The 19,071-nt window shown below is 41.0% G+C and overlaps 1 protein-coding gene across 23 annotated transcripts in view; it reads left to right on the top strand.

Annotated features, from left to right (window-relative positions):
* The window catches only part of MAST4 (microtubule associated serine/threonine kinase family member 4), a 614,032-nt gene that overhangs the window by 440,284 nt on the left and 154,677 nt on the right, over positions 1 to 19,071 (top strand). The window contains exon 1 of one of the 23 annotated variants that reach the window (XM_044932680.2): positions 6,939 to 8,203. The exons of the other annotated variants lie outside the window; for them this stretch is intronic. Within the exon in view, the coding sequence (XP_044788615.1) occupies positions 8,166 to 8,203 (38 nt within the window). The 5' untranslated portion in view covers positions 6,939 to 8,165. Of the gene's footprint in view, positions 1 to 6,938; positions 8,204 to 19,071 lie in introns of those variants that run through there. 23 annotated transcript variants of the gene reach the window in all.

Here is a 19,071-nt window from a genome sequence, read left to right as displayed (position 1 = left end):
TCTTCTCTCCAGAAACATCTGGGGTGTTTGGTGAGTTTTTCTTTTGTTTTGAGCATGAATATATGTCTTTAAGAAGGATAGAATATGCTTCCTTCCTGCCCTGGCATGTTAGGTCTTGGTTAACCCGTGCCTACCCCTTTTTCAGAAAGCCCAGTTTAATCCACATTTATTGTGCATCTCTTGTGTGCCTGGGCACTGTGACTCCAAGCTGAAAGTCGTGGGCATGCCGTCAGTGAAGCGGTGCAGGTGAATCATTGCAGACCAGGGCGATCAAGAAGGATTTACCAGGTACACAGGAGCCGAGAGATGTACCATACAGAAAATCGTGCGGAAGTTTTGAAGGGTAGGTTGGCACTTATCAGACAGAAAGACAAGGCCTTCCCAAGGAGCAAGAGTAAGGGTGTGTATGAAGGCATGGTAGCCTCAGCAACACAGAGTTCGAGGGATTATACATAGCTCAGTATTGCTGGAGCATAAAGAACCAGAAGCATAACTTGGTACTGCTGAAGCATAAAGTTTAAAGAGGCTATATTATAGAGCCCAATGGCTAAGAGGGTGGATCTGAAGCCAGTTTACCTGAGTTTGAATCTTAATTCTGTGATATTGTCTATTGAACTAGTTAACTTATTTGGAATTCTGTTGCTCTATCTACAAAATAGGGATAAGTACATCACTTATTTCATAGGATTGTTGTAAGATTAAAATATGTTCACATATGTAAAATGCTGACTGCAATGACTCACATATGAAAACTTTCAATAAACCCCAACTCTTGTTATGGTTACTGTCCTTACAACGAGGGGATGAATAGTGGGCGATGACTGAGGAGAGAGTTGAGGCTCTAGGTATTTGCGGGAGCTTGGCCTTTATCCAGTGCGAGCGAGGCACATCGAGCAATGCTGGGGAGTCTTAGGTCTGAGAAAGGAAAGTGAGACCTCGAAACCAATGGATAAGTTATTGCAGTAGCCTTTTCAGAGGGTTTTGCCTGAGCAAAGAATGTGGTGAGATTACACCTTGAGAGCTATTGAGGATATAAAGTTGGGAGAAGTTGATGAGTTGTTGGCTCTGAGGAATGAAGAAGGGTACCACAGTGGCCTTGGGGGTTTTACCTTGGGGAAATGGAGACTCATCTGTACATATAAGACATGAGAGCTGGGACTTGTAGTCTCCCCTTGTGTCCCCAGAGGGGACAGTTCATCCACATTGAGTGAGCACCTGTCCTGTGCTGTACTGTGGAGCAGCCATTCGCTCATTCAGCCAGAACCATTGGGCCAGGGATGGAGAGGTGAGCCAGACGGAGGGTGTGGGCCTCAGAAATAAGCCAGTGTCTAAGTAAGTCAAGTGCCATGTGGTGGTCGCCGTGTCCTGGATGCGTAAGCAAGAGCTGAGAAGAGAGAGTGCAGAGGCTACTGTAGATAATGTGGTCAGGGAAGGTCTTTGAAGAGATGATATTTAAGAGAAGGTCTAAAGGATGAGAAATACATGTGGGCGGGAAGACTTCGGGAGTAGGCATCCGGGAACAGTCAAGGCTTGGCGGCCGAGAAGACAGAGCCCCTAGGCAGGCCAAGTTGGGTTGTAGGTCTGGGGCCCTTGGGGAGGCTGGACCAGAAATAATAGGCTTGGAAGTCCTCATTAGGACCATGAGAAATGTGCTAGATGAATCTGTGGGAGAGCTGAAGATGTCCCATTTAAGGAAAGGGCAGAGATGGAGATAGGAAGTGGAAAGGAGATGTGGAGGACAGTCCCCTCAGAGGGAAGGGAGCCAGCAGAGGGTTCTCACAGAGATCCCAAAGGAGCGGCCAGCTGCTGCTCCACAGAGACGAACCAAGGTGTGCATGTGTCTGAAGACTGGGGAGTCCGGGGTGACTTCACCCTGAACCCCGGCCACAGAGGGATGGGGTGGGGGTCGGGAACGGAAGTGAAGTGAGGTGGCGGGACCGTGGGTGGCAACCACTCTGTGGGTAGCCAGGCCCAGCAGCGACACAGCCCCATGTCCCAGCCTCTGCATGTTCCCAGCTGGCCTGTCAGTCCTCTTCCCTGAATCATATCCCCTTACTCACTGTTGCTCACTTTACTGTCTGCCTCATCACCCAGATAGGCAATGACAGCTTCCTCTCCCCTCCCCTCTGGAAGCTCAGGTTCCTCCCCTAGCCTCCTCAGTTGTCTCCTTTCTGACGTGTTTTCAGTTGGAGCTGTTCTCTAGCGCCCCTCGGCCCCCTCATTGATTCTGCCAGAGCCTGCACCTGAGCTGAGGGTACAGCCAGACGGAGGGTATGCTGCCTCGTCCCCCTGCCTGTTCCACAGATGGCTGAAGCCTGGTGCTCACGCCCGTGCTCTTGCCCTCTCCACGCCTGACCTGCAGTCCCTGCCCCTCCCTGCGTCTCTGCACCCATTCCCTCCCACTCCTTGCTTTGCCCAGGCCTGTTTCATCACCGCTTCCTCTCATCCTCCTTTCTTCATGCTCATGACTGCGTTTTCCGCTGGCAGGACAGGCCTGCCCCTTACTGCAGGGCTTGCCCTTCCATCCTCTCATCTTGTCTCTAGTTCTGACATGGACACTGTCTGTGAGGCAGTCACGCCTGCTACCTTCCCGCAGCCTGATCAGGGGCACCCCTGGGGAAGCAGGGACCACCGAGAGCCCAGGCCAGGAGCTCCTCGCAGTGACTTGTGGGCAGCACCCGGCTGCCCCACACCGGAGCAGCGTGTTCTCGGGTCTTCAAGCTGACCAGACACAAAGGATGTGGGCCAAAATATACACATCTCAGAAATATTGCTTGAAACTTCCAATGGGAAGTTTACAACAGGAGCTGACCGATCATTTGTTTTCCTCCTTGAATGTGTAGGTCTTTTGTAAGGGGAGAGGGAAGGAGTAAGAGGGAGGAGAGGAATGAGAGCGGGCGCAGTGTGTGAGACTGCAAAAAGTAGATTTCAAAAGAAGTTCATTAAAAACAAAGCCTCAGAATATGGAGCATATGTTCCCGGGGGAGGTGTGGGCTGTTGATTGCTGTAACGAGTCGACTCTAGAAGGGGTATACTTGTGTCTTCGCAAGTTCACAGTGAGGAGAGAGAATGTTACATGCTTTTATGGCTCTGTTTGCGTCTCCTTACATATAGATCCTGTTATCAGAAGCCCAAGCGATACCTTTAAAACAGGGGGATCATAAGCCTCAAGATAGAAACCATCTGCCTTCTGGGCTAAAACCCGACAAATGTTGGGGTTGAGAGATTGCCCCTTCACACAACAGTGTGAAGATGACTCATAGAGGAGAAGGCTTGGGGTAGGGCTTTATTCTGAATAATTTGGGAGAGTCCTCCTTGTATTGGTTAAACGGAAGTAGGCTGGTTTCTCAGGGAGCTCAGGACTTGAGGCTCTGAACCCCGGCTCACCTCCCCAGCACTCCCATCTCTCAGTGTGAGTAAGCATGCACAAAGCTATTTTTAATCGAAGCTGTCTTCACTACATGTAACCTAGTCATTTGGGAGTGACATCATGGTAACTGAGTAATCCCTTTGAAAGTTTATCAGAGAGCCAAGATAATAGAATGGTCCTGGGGCTACCTGGATGAAAGTAGGTACAGTTGTGAGTAAAACCATTTATTAAAAGCAGGCCCAGGATCTATTGGTAGAAGACTTGGATATCTAGCAACACGCTGGGTTTTTATGACCCATGGCACATTTTGTAACTAGAGGACTATCTCTAAGTAAAAGTTCATGTAGTTATTAGTACTTGTTCTGATACTTTATTTTCTTTCCCCTATCTTGGTAATTAGGAAAGTTCCCTTGTGAACTTGGTTATAAATTCTGAAAATATTGACCTTAAATCTTATTAATAACATGAGAAGACCAGTGGGAATTTTTTTAGCTACACTAATGGTTATTGGATATGCTTGTTAGGGAGGTAATTATAGCAATATCAAACTGAAACATCATGTTGTTTTGTTTTAAAGAAAAAAGCCTCAAGCAGAGAATTTAGGCTTTGATTAGCATTGAAGGTAAAATAGATGGGTGAAAAGAATAGGCAGTCAATGTTTATCTTATCCTAAGCATCTTTATTGCCCATTTTAGGACTTTATACATTCTGCTGACTTTGGAATTTACATTTATCAGTGATTTCTATTTTGTTAGAGTTTGGAGTTTCTTGGGAAACTAATTGCAGGCGAAATTCACTCACACATGTATATGTGTGTTTATGGTGTTTATGTGTGTATATGTGTGTCTATGTGTGTGTATTTATATATATATATGCTTAGTTGCTCAGTCATGTCCTCCTCTTTGTGACCCTATGGATTGTAGCCCGCCAGGCTCCTCTGTCCATGGGGATTCTCCAGGCAAGAATACTAGAATGGGTTGCCATGCCCTCTGCCAGGGGATCTTCCCCACCCAGGGATCGAACCCAGGTCTCCTGCATTGCAGGCAGATTTTTTACTGTCTGAGCCACCAGGGGAGCCCATATATATTGTTATTGTTCAGCCACTTAGTTGTGTCTGACTCTTTGCGACCCCATGGACTGCAGCACGCCAGGCTTCCCTGTCCTTCACCATCTCCTGGAGCTTGCTCAAACTCATGTCCATTGAGTCGGTGATGCCATCCAGCCACCTTATCCTCTGTCATCCCCTTCTCCTCCTGACTTCAATCTTTCCCAGCATCGGGGTCTTTTCTAATGAGTTGGCTCTTCGCATCAGGTGGCCCAAGTATTGGAGCTTCAGCATCAGTCCTTCTTATGAATATTCAGGATTGATTTCCTTTAGGATTGACTGATTTGATCTCCTGGCAGTCCAAGGGGCTCTCAAGAGTCTTCTCCAACACCACAGTTCAAAAGCATCAATTCATTGGCACTCAGCCTTCTTTATCGTCCAACTCTCACATCCATACGTGACTACTGGAAAAACCATAGCTTTGACTATATGTACCTTTGTGGTCAAAGTAATGTCTCTGCTTTTTAATACACTGTCTGTGTTTGTCATAGCTTTTTTTCCAAGGAGCAAGCGTCTTTTAATTTCATGGCTGCAGTCACCATCCATGGTGATTTTAGAGCCCCCCAAAATAAAGTCTGTCACTGTTTCCATTGTTTCCCTATCTATTTGCCATAAAGTGATGGGACTGAATGCCATGATCTTCATTTTTTGTAAGTTGAGTTTTAAGCCAACTTTTTCACTCTCCTCTTTCACCTTCATCAAGAGGCTCTGTAGTTCCTCTTCGCTTCCTGCCATAAGGGTGGTGTCATCTGCATATCTGAGGTTATTGATATTTATCCCGGCAATCTTGATTTCAGCTTCTGCTTCATCCAGCCTGGCATTTCATATGATGTACTCTGCATATAAGTTAAATAAGCAGGGTGACAATATACAGCCTTGACGTACTCCTTTCCCAATTTTGAACCAGCCTGCTTTTCCATGTCTGGTTCTAACTGTTGCTTCTTGACCTGCATACAGATTTATCAGGAGGCAGATAAGGTGGTTTGGTATTCCCATCTCTTTCAAAATTTTCCACAGTTTGTTGTGAGCCACACAGTCAAAGGCTTTAGCGTAGTCAATGAAGTAGTAGTAAATGTTTTTCTGAGTTCTTCTCGAATACGCTTTTATCTCTTCACAGGAAAGAAGGAGCTACATATCTCTGGAAACTTTCTAACCTAACGTGGACATTCATATAGGAGATGGCTTTTTCAGAAAATGTATTAGTTTCAGAGTGAATCACTTGGCTCGAAGGAAGAAGGAACTAGTGAAACTAGGTGAAGTCTCCTAGGGTCATAGAAATCAGAAAGCAAGGAAAGCTGATGGATCCACCAGGCTTATTTTGCCATATGAGTGTCTGCTGAAGCTATCTTTGCCATGTTTTATTCTGTCAAATTTTAAACATTACAGTGCGTGTTGATGTCTCAGGACCCTGACTTTGACCTTACGACATTTCTCTTGAGAGTAACTATTATATCATCTAGCCACTGTCAGATTTCTTAGCCACTAGATCTGAAGAATCTGAACCTGTGGCTGGCATAAAAATCTCCTATGTCCCTTTAATATACCTATTTTTTAAAGTGCAATATGATGGATATCTTTTAATTAGAAGCTATAATTATTGAATGTTTTACTTTTACAGATAGATGAAGGGGTTAAAGGGAAAAAAGTATGTTTGTCATGGGAAAAACTGCTAGCTGAATAAAACACTCTAGGAAATACGGTAAATGAAACCTTTGTTACAGTAAAACAATGGCCATTAAGTGACTATTATGTAATGTTATTTCTTAAGTCTGATCTGGAATGGCTTGTTGCTTTTGGAACTTGGGATAGAGTTCCTGTACAAATATTACTTTCACTTGGCTAATCTCAAGATTTTTGAAACAAAATTGAAGACTTCCCTGCAGCTTATCTACGTCAGACACTGAGCATGAAGATACAGAAGCCATGTCAAATGCATTATTTTTCCAAGTGAAGGTTGGTTTTATCCTCTTTGTACTCTCCATTCTGGGCATCCCATGTGGCTCAATGGTAAAGAGTCTGCCTGCCAGTGAAGGACCTGCAGGAGATGCAGGTTTGATCCCTGGCTGGAATAAGCCCATGGGTACCGGAGCTTGATGGCCTTTAGTCCATGGGGTCGCAAAAAGTGAGACATGACTGAGCATATGCACAGGCTTACATATTCTCCATTCTAGACCCATCTAGATAAACACAAATTATTTGCTAATCCAAAAAATAGTTCACTGTAAAATTAGCCTACTCTTGCTTAACTGCTCCAAAGGGCAGACAGGTGGCAGGACAACTGATAGGCACACTCACCTGACTTGGCAGGTTGAATGAATGACTATGAATTTGCATTTTCCATAAAACATAGTGAAGTGAAAATCGCTCGGTTATGTCTGACTCTTTGCGACCCCATGGAAGCTACAGTCCATGGAATTCTCCAGGCCAGAATACTGGAGTGGGTAGCCTTTCCCTTCTCCAGGGGATCTTCCCAGCCCAGGGATCAAACCCAGGTCTCTTGCATTGCAGGTGGATTCTTTACCAGCTGAGTCACAAGGGAAGCCCACATAAAAGATAGGTCCCTAAGTAAAGGAAATTTTTAATTTATGATTCAAATGGTCATGGTGGGACAGGTAGCATATAGGATAGTTCAGGGATGCTTAAGGTCATAGTTGGTGAGGATTCTGCAAAATGAGCTAATAATGTTTATGAATTATAATTTCCTGTGTGCTTTAGGATTTGATGTTTAGGGTTAGATGTTTGGACCACAGAGCTAGTAAGGAATAAAAGTTGCCCCATATTTTTGATATGACCTATAAACTTTGTATGTAGCATTTTTCCTCAATAGATGACTTTTCTCATGTCAATTAAAACAAAAAAAACTAACCTTGGAAATCTAGGACTTTTAAGGTGAAAAGTCAATAGTAGTTTTTATAAACCTCCTTAACATGGTAATCCAGATTCAAGATCAGATCTCTGCTTCCTTCAATGTAGTCCTTAGATCTTAGTGATTTTTGTATGTTATTTTTTTACCAGCATTACCCTGGCCAAGATGCCCTCCTGATTGGTTGACTTAAGTTTTTCTTTGAAATTGTTATTGATTACTGATCATTTGATGGCTTCTTTAAAAAAAAGAAAAAAAAGAAAAAACCCTCCTGAAACAAGAAATTTTGGTTTATTTTACCTTTCGAGATTTAATGTTATAATTATTGTACCTTCTCACATCAGACTTAGGGTGACATTTGGATCAAAAGATACAAGTTACTTGAACTGGCTAGATATACTGCAACTTTTTGATGGCATACAAACATTTCATTTCATGGATCCCAGGTTTGAAATCCATGAAGAATAGGGTTCTGACTCTTGGCACGGATAGACATATTCAGAAGTGTTGTATTCAAGCCAGAATAAACATATATGCCCTTTACACTTTCTTTCGGTTAGCAGAAGTCACTTCTGAACACTTATTTTGGCATTAAGGAAGCTCGTCATGACCTATTGTTCCAGAAAGATTATAGTTCTCACTCTAAGCCAGTTTTCTAGTTCCCATGTAAGTGAAATGCCCAGCCGAGAAAACAAGCTTCGCTTTTCAAACCTTCCATTCTTTTAGGCGTGTCCTACAGGCAGGGGCTTGTAGCTGCTCCTTCAGCCTCTTAACAGGTTTGATTTCAAATCTATTTAATAAGAAACTAACATGTTTGGAGGGGATTCATGGCCCAACATTTATGGATTTTGTTGGGAAGTTCCAGGTGTGTATATATCTTAAACTCTATGTTAAGGCATGTGAGACTGAAATGATTTTGGCTTGCTTTGTTTGGTTTGGTTTTTGCCTTCTAGTCATAAGAAGTCTTAGGGATTTGATTGGGAGGGGGCAGCCCCCCATCCTTATGGCCATGTAGCTCCTCTGTCAATTTCTTGTCTTTGGCTGCCTTAAAAGCACTAAAGAAAACTCACATGTTTGTAAACTGGGCCAAAAAAATAGAGAATCCAGAAGCCAGGGCGGATTAACCTCTGAAAGATGGGAAGAAATTACATTTAAAGATACTTGGAGGGACTTATTTATGAGTTATGTATCTCGGTATGATCCTTTTTCTGCTTTGGAGCTCATGGATGAGGCTGAATCACCTTCTGAAAGCTGATACCGTAATAACCTAGTTTGACTCTGTCTGACTTCTGTGGGCAAGTCTGAGGATTTATTGCATTGTCTTATTTATTCATTTGTGTACGAAATATTTATTGAATATCTTTTATATGACCAGGACTATGCTTATCACCTGGGAAACAAAGATATGCATGGCATGGTCCTTCTGTTCAAGTAGCTCAATCTAGTGGGGTTAGAAAGTGATGTGGACAGATAATTACGGTAACCTGTAAGAGCCAGTAGGAGATCCACCAACATCAGCTCAGGAGGAGGGAGAGGAAGAATATCTGTTGATGTATGTTGTCTCCTTTAATGCTACCTATAATATCTCTTATATAGATGAAAAAAAAAATTGAGGATTATAGAAGTTAATTAATTGTCCCTAAATTACTAATAGTACAGGGTAAAACTGGATAAAAACATAACTGGCTATCCTGACTCCAAAGGAAATACAGATCCAACATTGTTCTAATTATTGAAAATAGTATTTGTAAAGAAAGATTTTAGTCACTTAATTTTTATTGTACAGCAGCCTTCTGGTAATTCAAAGATATTTGTGGAATACTGAGTGCTGATAATTTTGATCTTTGCTATAGAAATGCCACCTGCTGTCTAAGGGAAGAGAATAAAAAATAGAAGTAGGTTTTACTTTGTTTTAAAATGCCACCTGCTGATTCTCTTTTCCCATTAATGAAAATTGTATATGTATTCTCCTGTAATTTCCCCATCGTAAAGTATCACAGTTTATAATGGTATTTGAGTGGGCTTGTGCTTTTGAAATTGAGGTTTTACTTTATAGTGAAGCTCTGAACAGCTGCTGTCTTACAGGCCTTTTGAATGAATAATACTCTACGACACCCCTGCTTGTATTGCTGAGATTTCTAGGCATTATAAAATCCTGTGCATTCACATGAGTGTATATATTATAGACTTATCTCAAAATCTTTGCCAATCTTGTAATAGAGCATGTAGTTCATTTCGTAGAAGGAATGAAAATTCTAACCTCTTACATGGCAATATGTTGTGAATGCCAGGAAAGATCTGTTGGGGTTTTAGAGATGAATTGCTTACAGGCTGCTTCTTCACTTTTTAAAAACATAGTAATTTCTCTTAAGTATGTTAATGCTAACTACGTTCTTAAGGAGATAAATTGATGACACTTAAATGTGTATTATTCTCTTTGAAAAATCATTGAATTTAGAGAACTAGGATGTAACTGCTTTCCTATGCTTAAAACAATTGTGTAAGAATAAAGTGTGAATAATCTATAACATACAAAAGGCACAGATATTGTGTCCAGCGTTCTCTGAACCCCAGAAATCCTTCATTGGCCATGTCTTCGTTCTCAGTGGTGCAGTATGTGAACTGCTTTTGAGACATGGCTGCCCCTTACCAAGGATGGAGGGGAAAGAAATCTTTCCTTCAGGTACATTTTTTTAAATGTTAAAGAAGGTGTCTCTCACTGCCACCGATCCAGGTTCCTACTGACACAGGGTTTACGGCTCTAACTTACTCACACTAGAAAAAGAATGTCCAGGCAGCCAGGCATGCTTTGCTTTAACACTGTTCATTGAGACAGAATTTACATGTAGTACAACTGTCCTTCTTAGGTATGCAGCTCTTGGAGTTTTGACAAATACATTCATGTAATTATCACAATGAAGATACAGAATATTTCCATCACCTTAAACAGTTTTAGGTACTTTTTAGTTGTTTGGTGATGCTAATAAAGGTTTAGCATAGCAGGTTTTGTTCATCCTCCCCAACCCCCTTTAAAAAGTTAGCTCCATATTTTATTATGTCTTGCCTAGTTGTGCTCCAGGGTCCTTTTTCTATTCCAGAATCCTAGCTAGGATCCCGTGTTACATTGTGTCATCCTTTTAAACAATCATTTTGACGAAGAAGATGGTTATTACATGGTTGGTAATGTCAAGTAGAAACCAGGAAAATGTATCAGAATGAGATACTCGAAAGAGAAGCTTAAACCACCTAAATTGTGTGGTCCATTATTAGTGTATAATAGGCCCTTTGATGCTACATAGGTGAGGAAGTTTTAAGAAACCAGGTAAACAAATTCTACTAGCAGAAAATGGTTATAAATAATTTGGTGGTGTTTACTGGGGAAGGAAACAAAGCTGTGAGGAAGATTGGAAGGTATGTAATTTAAGACATAGATTATGGCTGTTAGAAAATAAAGAGACCCAGAAGGAAGCATGGAGTTTTTCCATGCCAGTCTCCAGTATTCTTGCCTGGAGAATCCCAGGGATGGGGGAGCCTGGTGGGCTGCCTTCTATGGGGTCGCACAGAGTCGGACACGACTGAAGTGACTTAGCAAAGACAGACCAAAACATACATTTTGAGAAAGGTAAAATCAAGGTACTTTATTTGCTTTGTAAAATAATATACCATGTCTCTTCATGATTTTTATTATATTTTAATTTCAGTGGAATCTATGTAACTTTGAGAAGAAAATGTAAACTTATGCCTAAGACCGAAAATGGAGAAAATATGAACAACTGTTAAAATCACTCCAAATTCTAGTGCTCAAATATAAGCTCTGTGAAAAATATGGTGTTATCCTCCTCTGTATTTATTCCGGGCATGTGTGTGCACATGTGCACATGCGTACCACAAAACTTATATTTTATCGAGCTTCCTGTTTGATGAACTACTTCCCACACCTCTTAAAGAGGTTCCTTTAAACACCCACCTTTACAATGGTAAGATTTCCAAAAATGTTGAAAACTATAATGTACAAGAAGGCATGGGCAGGAGGTTACCTGTAAAATTGAGGGGACGCATTCAGAATCATGCTGTGAAAGCTGGCCTATGAGTGAACAGTCAGTCTCACCTGACGTGGGAGTGTCCACGCCGGCTCACTGGTGTGCAGAGTTGGGCGAGGCCGTGGATGCCCATGATATCACCTTGGATGGTCTCACGTTTAGTTTCTTTTTTTCTCCACCTGTATTCAGATCTCTTTTGAAATGTTCCCTTTAAAAATACTCCTGCTAACTCAGAAAGATTCCAATTACCATCTCCCCACAGGCTTAAATGTTAAACCTCAAGATCTAAACTTTATCCCTTATGTGTGTGAGCAGGCTTGCCAGATGGCAGGCCAATTAATATATTTTTGCAAGGTGTAGAAATGTTTTTTCTCCATAGGGGAACAATGAATCCATCTGCTCCACATCTTCCTTTCCCCTCTGTCCTTTGGGGGAAATCATCATTTAATTTTCAGAAATAAATTGTGCAGCTCTCTAAGTAATGCTTTCTGCTTTTTAAGAGAGATGGTTTTAAGAATTGAAACTTTTCCTTACTGTAAGGATGTAACAACCCTATGTCATGGATTAAAATATCTGGACATTGACGTTTCATCCAGGGTACTTTCTTTTTATAAGTTGGACATTACAGAATCATATATTTAAAAGCTAATTTATAGAAGCCTTAACTTGGAAGCAGCTTCGGAAGCATCTAGTCAGACCCCCTCATTGTAAGATGAGGAAGTTGATGCTTAGGTACCAAAGTTTCAAGCTAGTCTCCAGATTCCAAATGAGGACAATGATGTTGAAAACAAAGTCTTTCATTTCTCAAGGGCAATAAAAGGAGCGAGAACCTTGAATAAGATTCAACCAGGAAAAGAAGCACATTCATATTTATTGCCTAGTTTTTCTTGAGTTTTAGACAGAGCTGTGTGCATCACCCTTATAGTTCTTTTCATACCCAAGTGGCAATTGATATCAACAGGTAATTAACTATTTAGTGTCTGTGTGTTGCCTCCAACTCTGTTAAAGTTCCTGAAGGACCGAGTACCATGTCTCTTTTATTTTAAAGTGCTTATAAAGTGTGCTATCTGGGCATGGGATGAATGAATTACTGAGTATGTGAATATCAGTGAGGTTAGTTTACAAAATCCTTTCAGGGAGTGTTGGAATTCTAGGAGCGTGACCATCTTAGAGCTTTGCCATAATCTGGCACGTTATAATACAGAGTTCGGTTCTTTTTCCCTTGTGGTTATGAAGGTGTTCAGTACTGGGTATTCCAGAAGCTTCCCTTGGGAGGAATGTTTTACCCCTAACTCTGTTTGCAAGCACTTTTGCTGTCATAGTTGGGCATAGATCGGGTAATATTAAATGAAAGAAAAGATTTAGACTTGAGTTTTTATTTTCTTTCTTTCAAGTTGGGTCTTCGTCCTTATCTGCATTTAACCTAATAGACTCTGTTCATATAGTAGAAAAAGTTCAGACTTTGGGGCAAGGAGGCCTTGGTTGGAATCCTGACTCAGTGACAACCTAGACGTGTGATTTTGGCATGTGACCTTACCTCTGAGGCTTGGTTTCCTCATCTGAAGTAGGAATAAATCTTTTTTGTGCCTTAAATAAGATAAATTGTGAAACATTAAAGATCAGGGGCAGACAAGATACAGTCTACAGACCAAATCTGCTCTATTACCTGTTTTTATACATAAAGCTTTATTAGAACTCAGCCACACCAGTTCAATTAGATATTATCTATGGCTTCTGGTAATACAGTAGCATAATCCAGTGCAGAAATTCACATATGAACTAGTTTTGTTCTGAGACTATGTTCAAAAGTCCAGTTTGTTTGTATGTCCAACAAAGTCAGTCTAGATATCCAACTAACGCGATCAGCTATATGGTACTATACTGTAATAGGTTTATAATACTTTCCACACAAATAATACTTTAAACTCAAAAGATAAAGAAAACATTTTAAATCTTACAATACAGTACAACAGCTGGCATACAGGGCACGTTCAGATCTTTGAAAGTTCACTACTTGAATGTTCTCATGTAGGGTACTTACTGTAGTTGTAACATGAGACTCTGGTTTGCAAAGTCAAAAACATGTACTATCTGGCCTTCTACAGAAAATCTTTGCCAAACCAGGAGCTAGGGCAATGCCTCACAAATATAGATGCTCAGTAAATATTAATTTTACCTTCTTCCCATAGATTATTTCAAGCACAGTCTTTCCCTGTAGGCACTCTTAAAAAAAGATGGTGTGGGACAGTCTTCTCTGGTGATTCTTCTAAAGCCCCTGCCCACTTCTGGAGTATGACCAAAGCCTTGAGCCATGACGCAGGCCAGAACACGCCGAGAGAGGTGTCTCCATGGCTCCCACAGCCCTGATGTGGATGGAGCGTGTCTGAACTTGCACTGGGTGTCATTCACGTGACAGGAATAGAGTTTGCTCTAATCCGAGTGTAAATAAAGGCTCTGCTCTTTTGTAACATGTCCAGTTTAGTTCGTATTATTTCTCACGGTGAATTAGTAGGTGGGTCCAACCTACACTTCTACAGAAGCTTCCCAACACAACTCCTCAAACTGTGGAATTTTTTTCATTTCTACACTAAAAAATCATAGCACATAATAAATACTGTCTTTAGTAAAGGACCTTCTGAAATCTTACAGCAGGATTTTTCTGCAGCAATTGTGGGCCATTTGAAAGAGAAAGTACTCAAAGGAGCAATAACATTTTTTTGGTTTGTTTATTTTGTTTTGGGTTTTAAGCAAAATGAACTCAGAGTTCTTTCGCAGTTTTGATGAGGGACACCCTGGTGTGTAGTAGAAAACTACGACAGGGAATAGACTGCCAGCATGGGCCTGGTGAGGAGTCAGTGATACATGACTACACTCCACCTCCCACACATGGCGGAGAGAAAGATGGAGGGCCGTAAAGAGCTCTTAAAGAGCTCTTAAGGGCTATTTAGACTTGCTTGTCATTTTTTATTTTAAAGAATGTATTGAGGAATTTTTTTCAGAGTAATAAAGGTTATTTTTTTTAAACATTTCAGCACTACATTGTGTCTTTAAAAATAAAACTGGGAAGAAATTATTAAAAGCATTACCTAAAATTTTGTAAAGTCCTCCTTGACTCTCTGCCTTTCTGTTCCAGCACATTTTAGTGTTTGGTGATTCTGCACAGGCTTGTTAGCATTTATCCCAACACGCTGTGATTCTGTATATACTTCTCTGAATTCCCAGCTGATTGTGACTGCCTTGGAGCGGAGACTTTCTGCCAGCGTAGTGCCTGGCATATAATAGGCACTTAATAAAGGTGTATGGAATGAAAGCACTCCACAGTGAGCATATCTGTGCATATAGCTTTTTCTGTCTTTCGGAGCTATTCTGTTAGGATAAATTCCCAGTATAGAGATTTCTAGGCCAAAGTGACATGAACATGTTTATGAATTTTGATACATCGTGCCGGGTAGCTTTTGTGTCTACTTGAGGTTCCTTCCAAGTTTGTGACTCTTATATCACATGTTATGTTATTGCTAGATTGGCAGTCTGGTGGTTCCATATTTTCTCTAGCAAAAAAAAAAAAAAAAAATGACAGGAGGGTACCTCATTGCCAGATTCAAGTCTGGAATGAACATTGCATATGCTTTAGGATGAAAAGCTTCTAAAAGAATGAAAATTCCTCCTGTGGAACTTGGGAAATAGAGGGAAGCAAGCAGCAGGGGCAAGATGCAGGGTTAAGGACACTATTATAGGAGCAAATAACTCCTGGACTTTTCCTGCTGCTCTGAACTTTTACTGTACTGTCATCGATATTTCATGAAAGCAATTGGCTATTTCTTTTATTTGTTTTTTACCCTCAGCACATTTAATGTTCAAAAGTGAAACATTACTAAATGCAAAGTGCTATTAATGCACATTCCAAGATCTGCTTTTATCAAGGTTTGAAATTGTTTGTCTAATGTATTATGCATCTCCATCTTCAATTGATCTGATTTGTGCGTGTGAAATAAGATTGAGTCTCCACGCTGTGACCTTGGGCAGTGCTAGCTTTTTTTGAGTTTGAATTTCCCCTTCCTCATCTAGTACTTGGCAGGCTCATAAATGAGCATGATAAATAACCATTCTACCTTTTGGTACAAATATGCTGTTGGTGCACACCTGGAGTCACCTAAATGCCACTTCATAGATGGCATACGAAGTTTATGGGGGATAAGCCGAATGCAGCAAGTGTGAAGTGAAAGTCGTTCAGTCGTGTCTGACTCTTTGCAACCCCAAGGACTATACAGTCCATGGAATTCTCCAGGCCAGAATAATACTGGAGTGGCTAGCCGTTCCCTTCTCCAGGGGATCTTCTCGACCCAGGAGTTGAACTGGGGTTTCCTGCATTGCAGGTGAATTCTTTACTAGCTGAGCTACCAGGGAAGTCCTGAATATACCAAGGGCATCGTTCAATTAGAAATATCCTGTGTTTAGATTGAGGATTCTCATGAGTACAAAAGTTTAACAGATATTTTAAAGAATTTGTGAATATTCTGTGTTCAATATTCCATTGTGCACATATTCTCTTCCAGCTCAGCTTCAATCCGTTCATACTCAGACCTGTGACTTCAATCTCTGAGAATTAGATGAAGGAATTAAAAAAACTTCCTGTATGCTAGATCTGACTTTCGGGGAATATCCCTCATCTTTTCCAGCAAACTAGAGCCTCTGGGCCTTGATCTAGTTAGACATATGTAGGAGGATCTCTGAGAAGCCAGTAATTATATGGTAGCACATGACCACACTTGGGTCATTTCAAGCCACAGCTGTTAGGGACTCTATGAGCAATGAAGTCAGATGATCTTGTTTTTAGTCACATTTCTGCCACTAACAAGCTGTGTGACATTAGCAAGATTTCCTAGGCTGTCTACTGCTAACCAGTTTTTAAAATCCTGGATTCTATTGACAGTATGGTGAAACCTATGAACCACTTTTCAGAATAGTATCTTTTAAGTGTATAAAATGAAATATATAGAATTATAAAGAAAGCCAATTATATTGAAATCATCATTAAAACATTAAAAATTGATGATTTTTGTGATTCTTTACTAGTACATCAGATATCAGGAGTTAGAAGCCTGTCTCAGTTCAGTTCAGTTCAGTCACTCAGTCGTGTCCTACTCTTTGTGACCCCATGAATCGCAGCACGCCAGGCCTCCCTGTCCATCACCAACTCCTGGGGTTCACTCAGACTCACGTCCATTGAGTCGGTGATGCCATCCAGCCATCTCATCCTCTGTCGTCCCCTTCTCCTCCTGCCCCCAATCCCTCCCAGCATCAGGGTCTTTTCCAGTGAGTTCATCAAAACACTGATTTGGGGCACTGGCATAATTAAGGGATTGTTTTGCCAGGAAAGTAACATTTGATTCACCTGGGAAGTTACCTGGGAAGTTAGTAGTGAGAAATTCCCTGGGTTTCATCTATTGCTTTTATCTAGCATGTAACTAGGGCTTCGTAGGTGGCACCAGTGGTAAAGAACCTGTTTGCCAATGCAAGAGACATAAGGGATGTGGTTTTGATCCCTGGATCAGGAAGAGTCCCTGGAGGAGGAAATGGCAACCCACTCCAGTATTTTTGCCTGGAGAATCCCATGGACAGAGGAGCCTGGAGGGCTACGGTCCATGGGTCTCAAAGAGTCGGATATGACTGAAGCAACTTAACACACACATAGGAAGCTCAGGAAATAGTAACATGGTAGAAACAATTGTAACCCTGGTCCTTTCCCTTTGGAGGGACCCAAAAATCAGAGCTAATGGGAATGTGACTGTGTCCCTGTTCTATGTGTATTAAGCTATGTCTTTTGCTTGCATTGCTAAGTCACTTCAGTCGTGTCCAACTCTGTGCAACCCCACAGACAGCAGCCCACCAGGCTTCCCTGTCCCTGGGATTCTCCAGGCAAGAACACTGGAGTGGGTTGCCATTTCCTTCTCCAATGCATGAAAGTGAAAAGTGAAGTTGCTCAGTCGTGTCCAACTCTTAGCGACCCCATGGACTGCAGCCTACCAGGCTCCTCCATCCATGGGATTTTCCAGGCAAGGGTACTGGAGTGGGTTGCTTGCATTAGAGGAGCCTGTATCTTTCAGCATCTCCCCATCAGAGCATCGCCACGTCTTTGTGATAACCACACATTTTACATAGAGATCGTGTGCTGCACCCACCTACTTACCAGACTCGAATTGTATTGCCTCACTGAAAAGTAAGATCTTTGAAATAAAAAGAAGTTAAGGAATAATAGTGATAAAGCACTACTCATTTACTTAAAGTTGTCTTCTTTCCTGTACTTTCTAAGTGTTTTAATTATGGAGGTCTAAGTATGTTCTATGTGAGAGGAGTGGCAGGCTAAATTTATCCCAATTCTTTCAGAAAATGGAAGCCATTTCTTCTCATTACCTTCCTACCCCCTTCAATTTTGCATTTTGGAGAGAAAAACATTTTTTTTTATTGAAGAGAACTGTAAATACTTTTAAGTGTCACACCACTTGCCTAATTCAGCATCGCTTCACAATATTCATTGCAAATGGAAAGCAGGATTCCTTTTAGCTTTGCAGTTGCGTTATAAATGCCTCCATGTTAATCTGGGTACAAACTCTTAGTCTGATAAATCTGGGAGTGGAGAAGTGTTGAGATTTGATTTGTCCATTTGCTTGTGAAAGGTAGTTCATGTAACCATAAGAATGCTTTGTAAACGTGGACTCATTTTCAGGTTAAAAGATCCTCTGCCAAATTAGACTGGAAGCCTGAAGCATAGGCAGTAAGCAATTTTTCCTCCTTTAGGTGCTGCTATGGATCAATATCTGTTATTGACTTTTCTAGGGTTTTCATGCAATTTTCTATCATGGTCATTTATGCTAATCAGCATGAAACAGAATAATTGTAAATCATAGCCCCTTAGGCACATTTTTCTCTCCTGTAATACTTGAGACCACAGAATTATGTTCAAAAGAGATGAGAAAAACAATCCATCAATTTTCACTGACTCATGAAGTTGACGCAGATGTGGATGGTAAGGACTCCTTCCGTCCTTATATTTGGACTTCACTTTATATTTTAATTCTGAATGCCAGTCAGTGCAAATGAAACTCACTGTGAAAAGAAATCAGGTTTAAATTAGCCAGTTACCTTTATTTGTGGAAATGCAAATACATCATGTTAAATATGGAAGGCAGAATAACTATAATATACCCTATTTTAATATTTGTACATAAGATTATTAAAAGTTATCTTCATCAGGATGGCATGTTTATGTAATTATTGTAAATTATCAGAATTATTGCCTGAAGATGTATAAGGATATTTATCTACATATTTAATGATACAATTCAGATAATTAGTGCAGAAGACAGCAATTTTTTAACTTTAATGTTATACTAAGATAGATAGCTTGTACTGTTTACATTTATTTGTAGTATTGAACTCATTAAAATACAGTTATTACAAAAGCAAAGTAAAATATATCTGTCTTGACCAGTAACTCATACATGTCATGTATGCCTTAGTCTCATCAGAGTTCCAACTATGCCATGGAAGCAGTCAACTTTAGCGGTAATCATATATCCCTGTGCATACCCGCAGATGAATGCGGATGTGTTGTGTACATAACACAGTCTGGCTGGGCTGAGAATACAATTCCAAAAGGAAACCCTATTCAGTAATAGAGGCTTCAGATATGGTG

This window comes from Bubalus bubalis, chromosome 19 (assembly GCF_019923935.1).
Source record: "Bubalus bubalis isolate 160015118507 breed Murrah chromosome 19, NDDB_SH_1, whole genome shotgun sequence".
In the NCBI taxonomy this organism is placed as follows: domain Eukaryota; kingdom Metazoa; phylum Chordata; class Mammalia; order Artiodactyla; family Bovidae; genus Bubalus; species Bubalus bubalis.
This window is presented reverse-complemented; position numbering and strand designations above follow the sequence as displayed.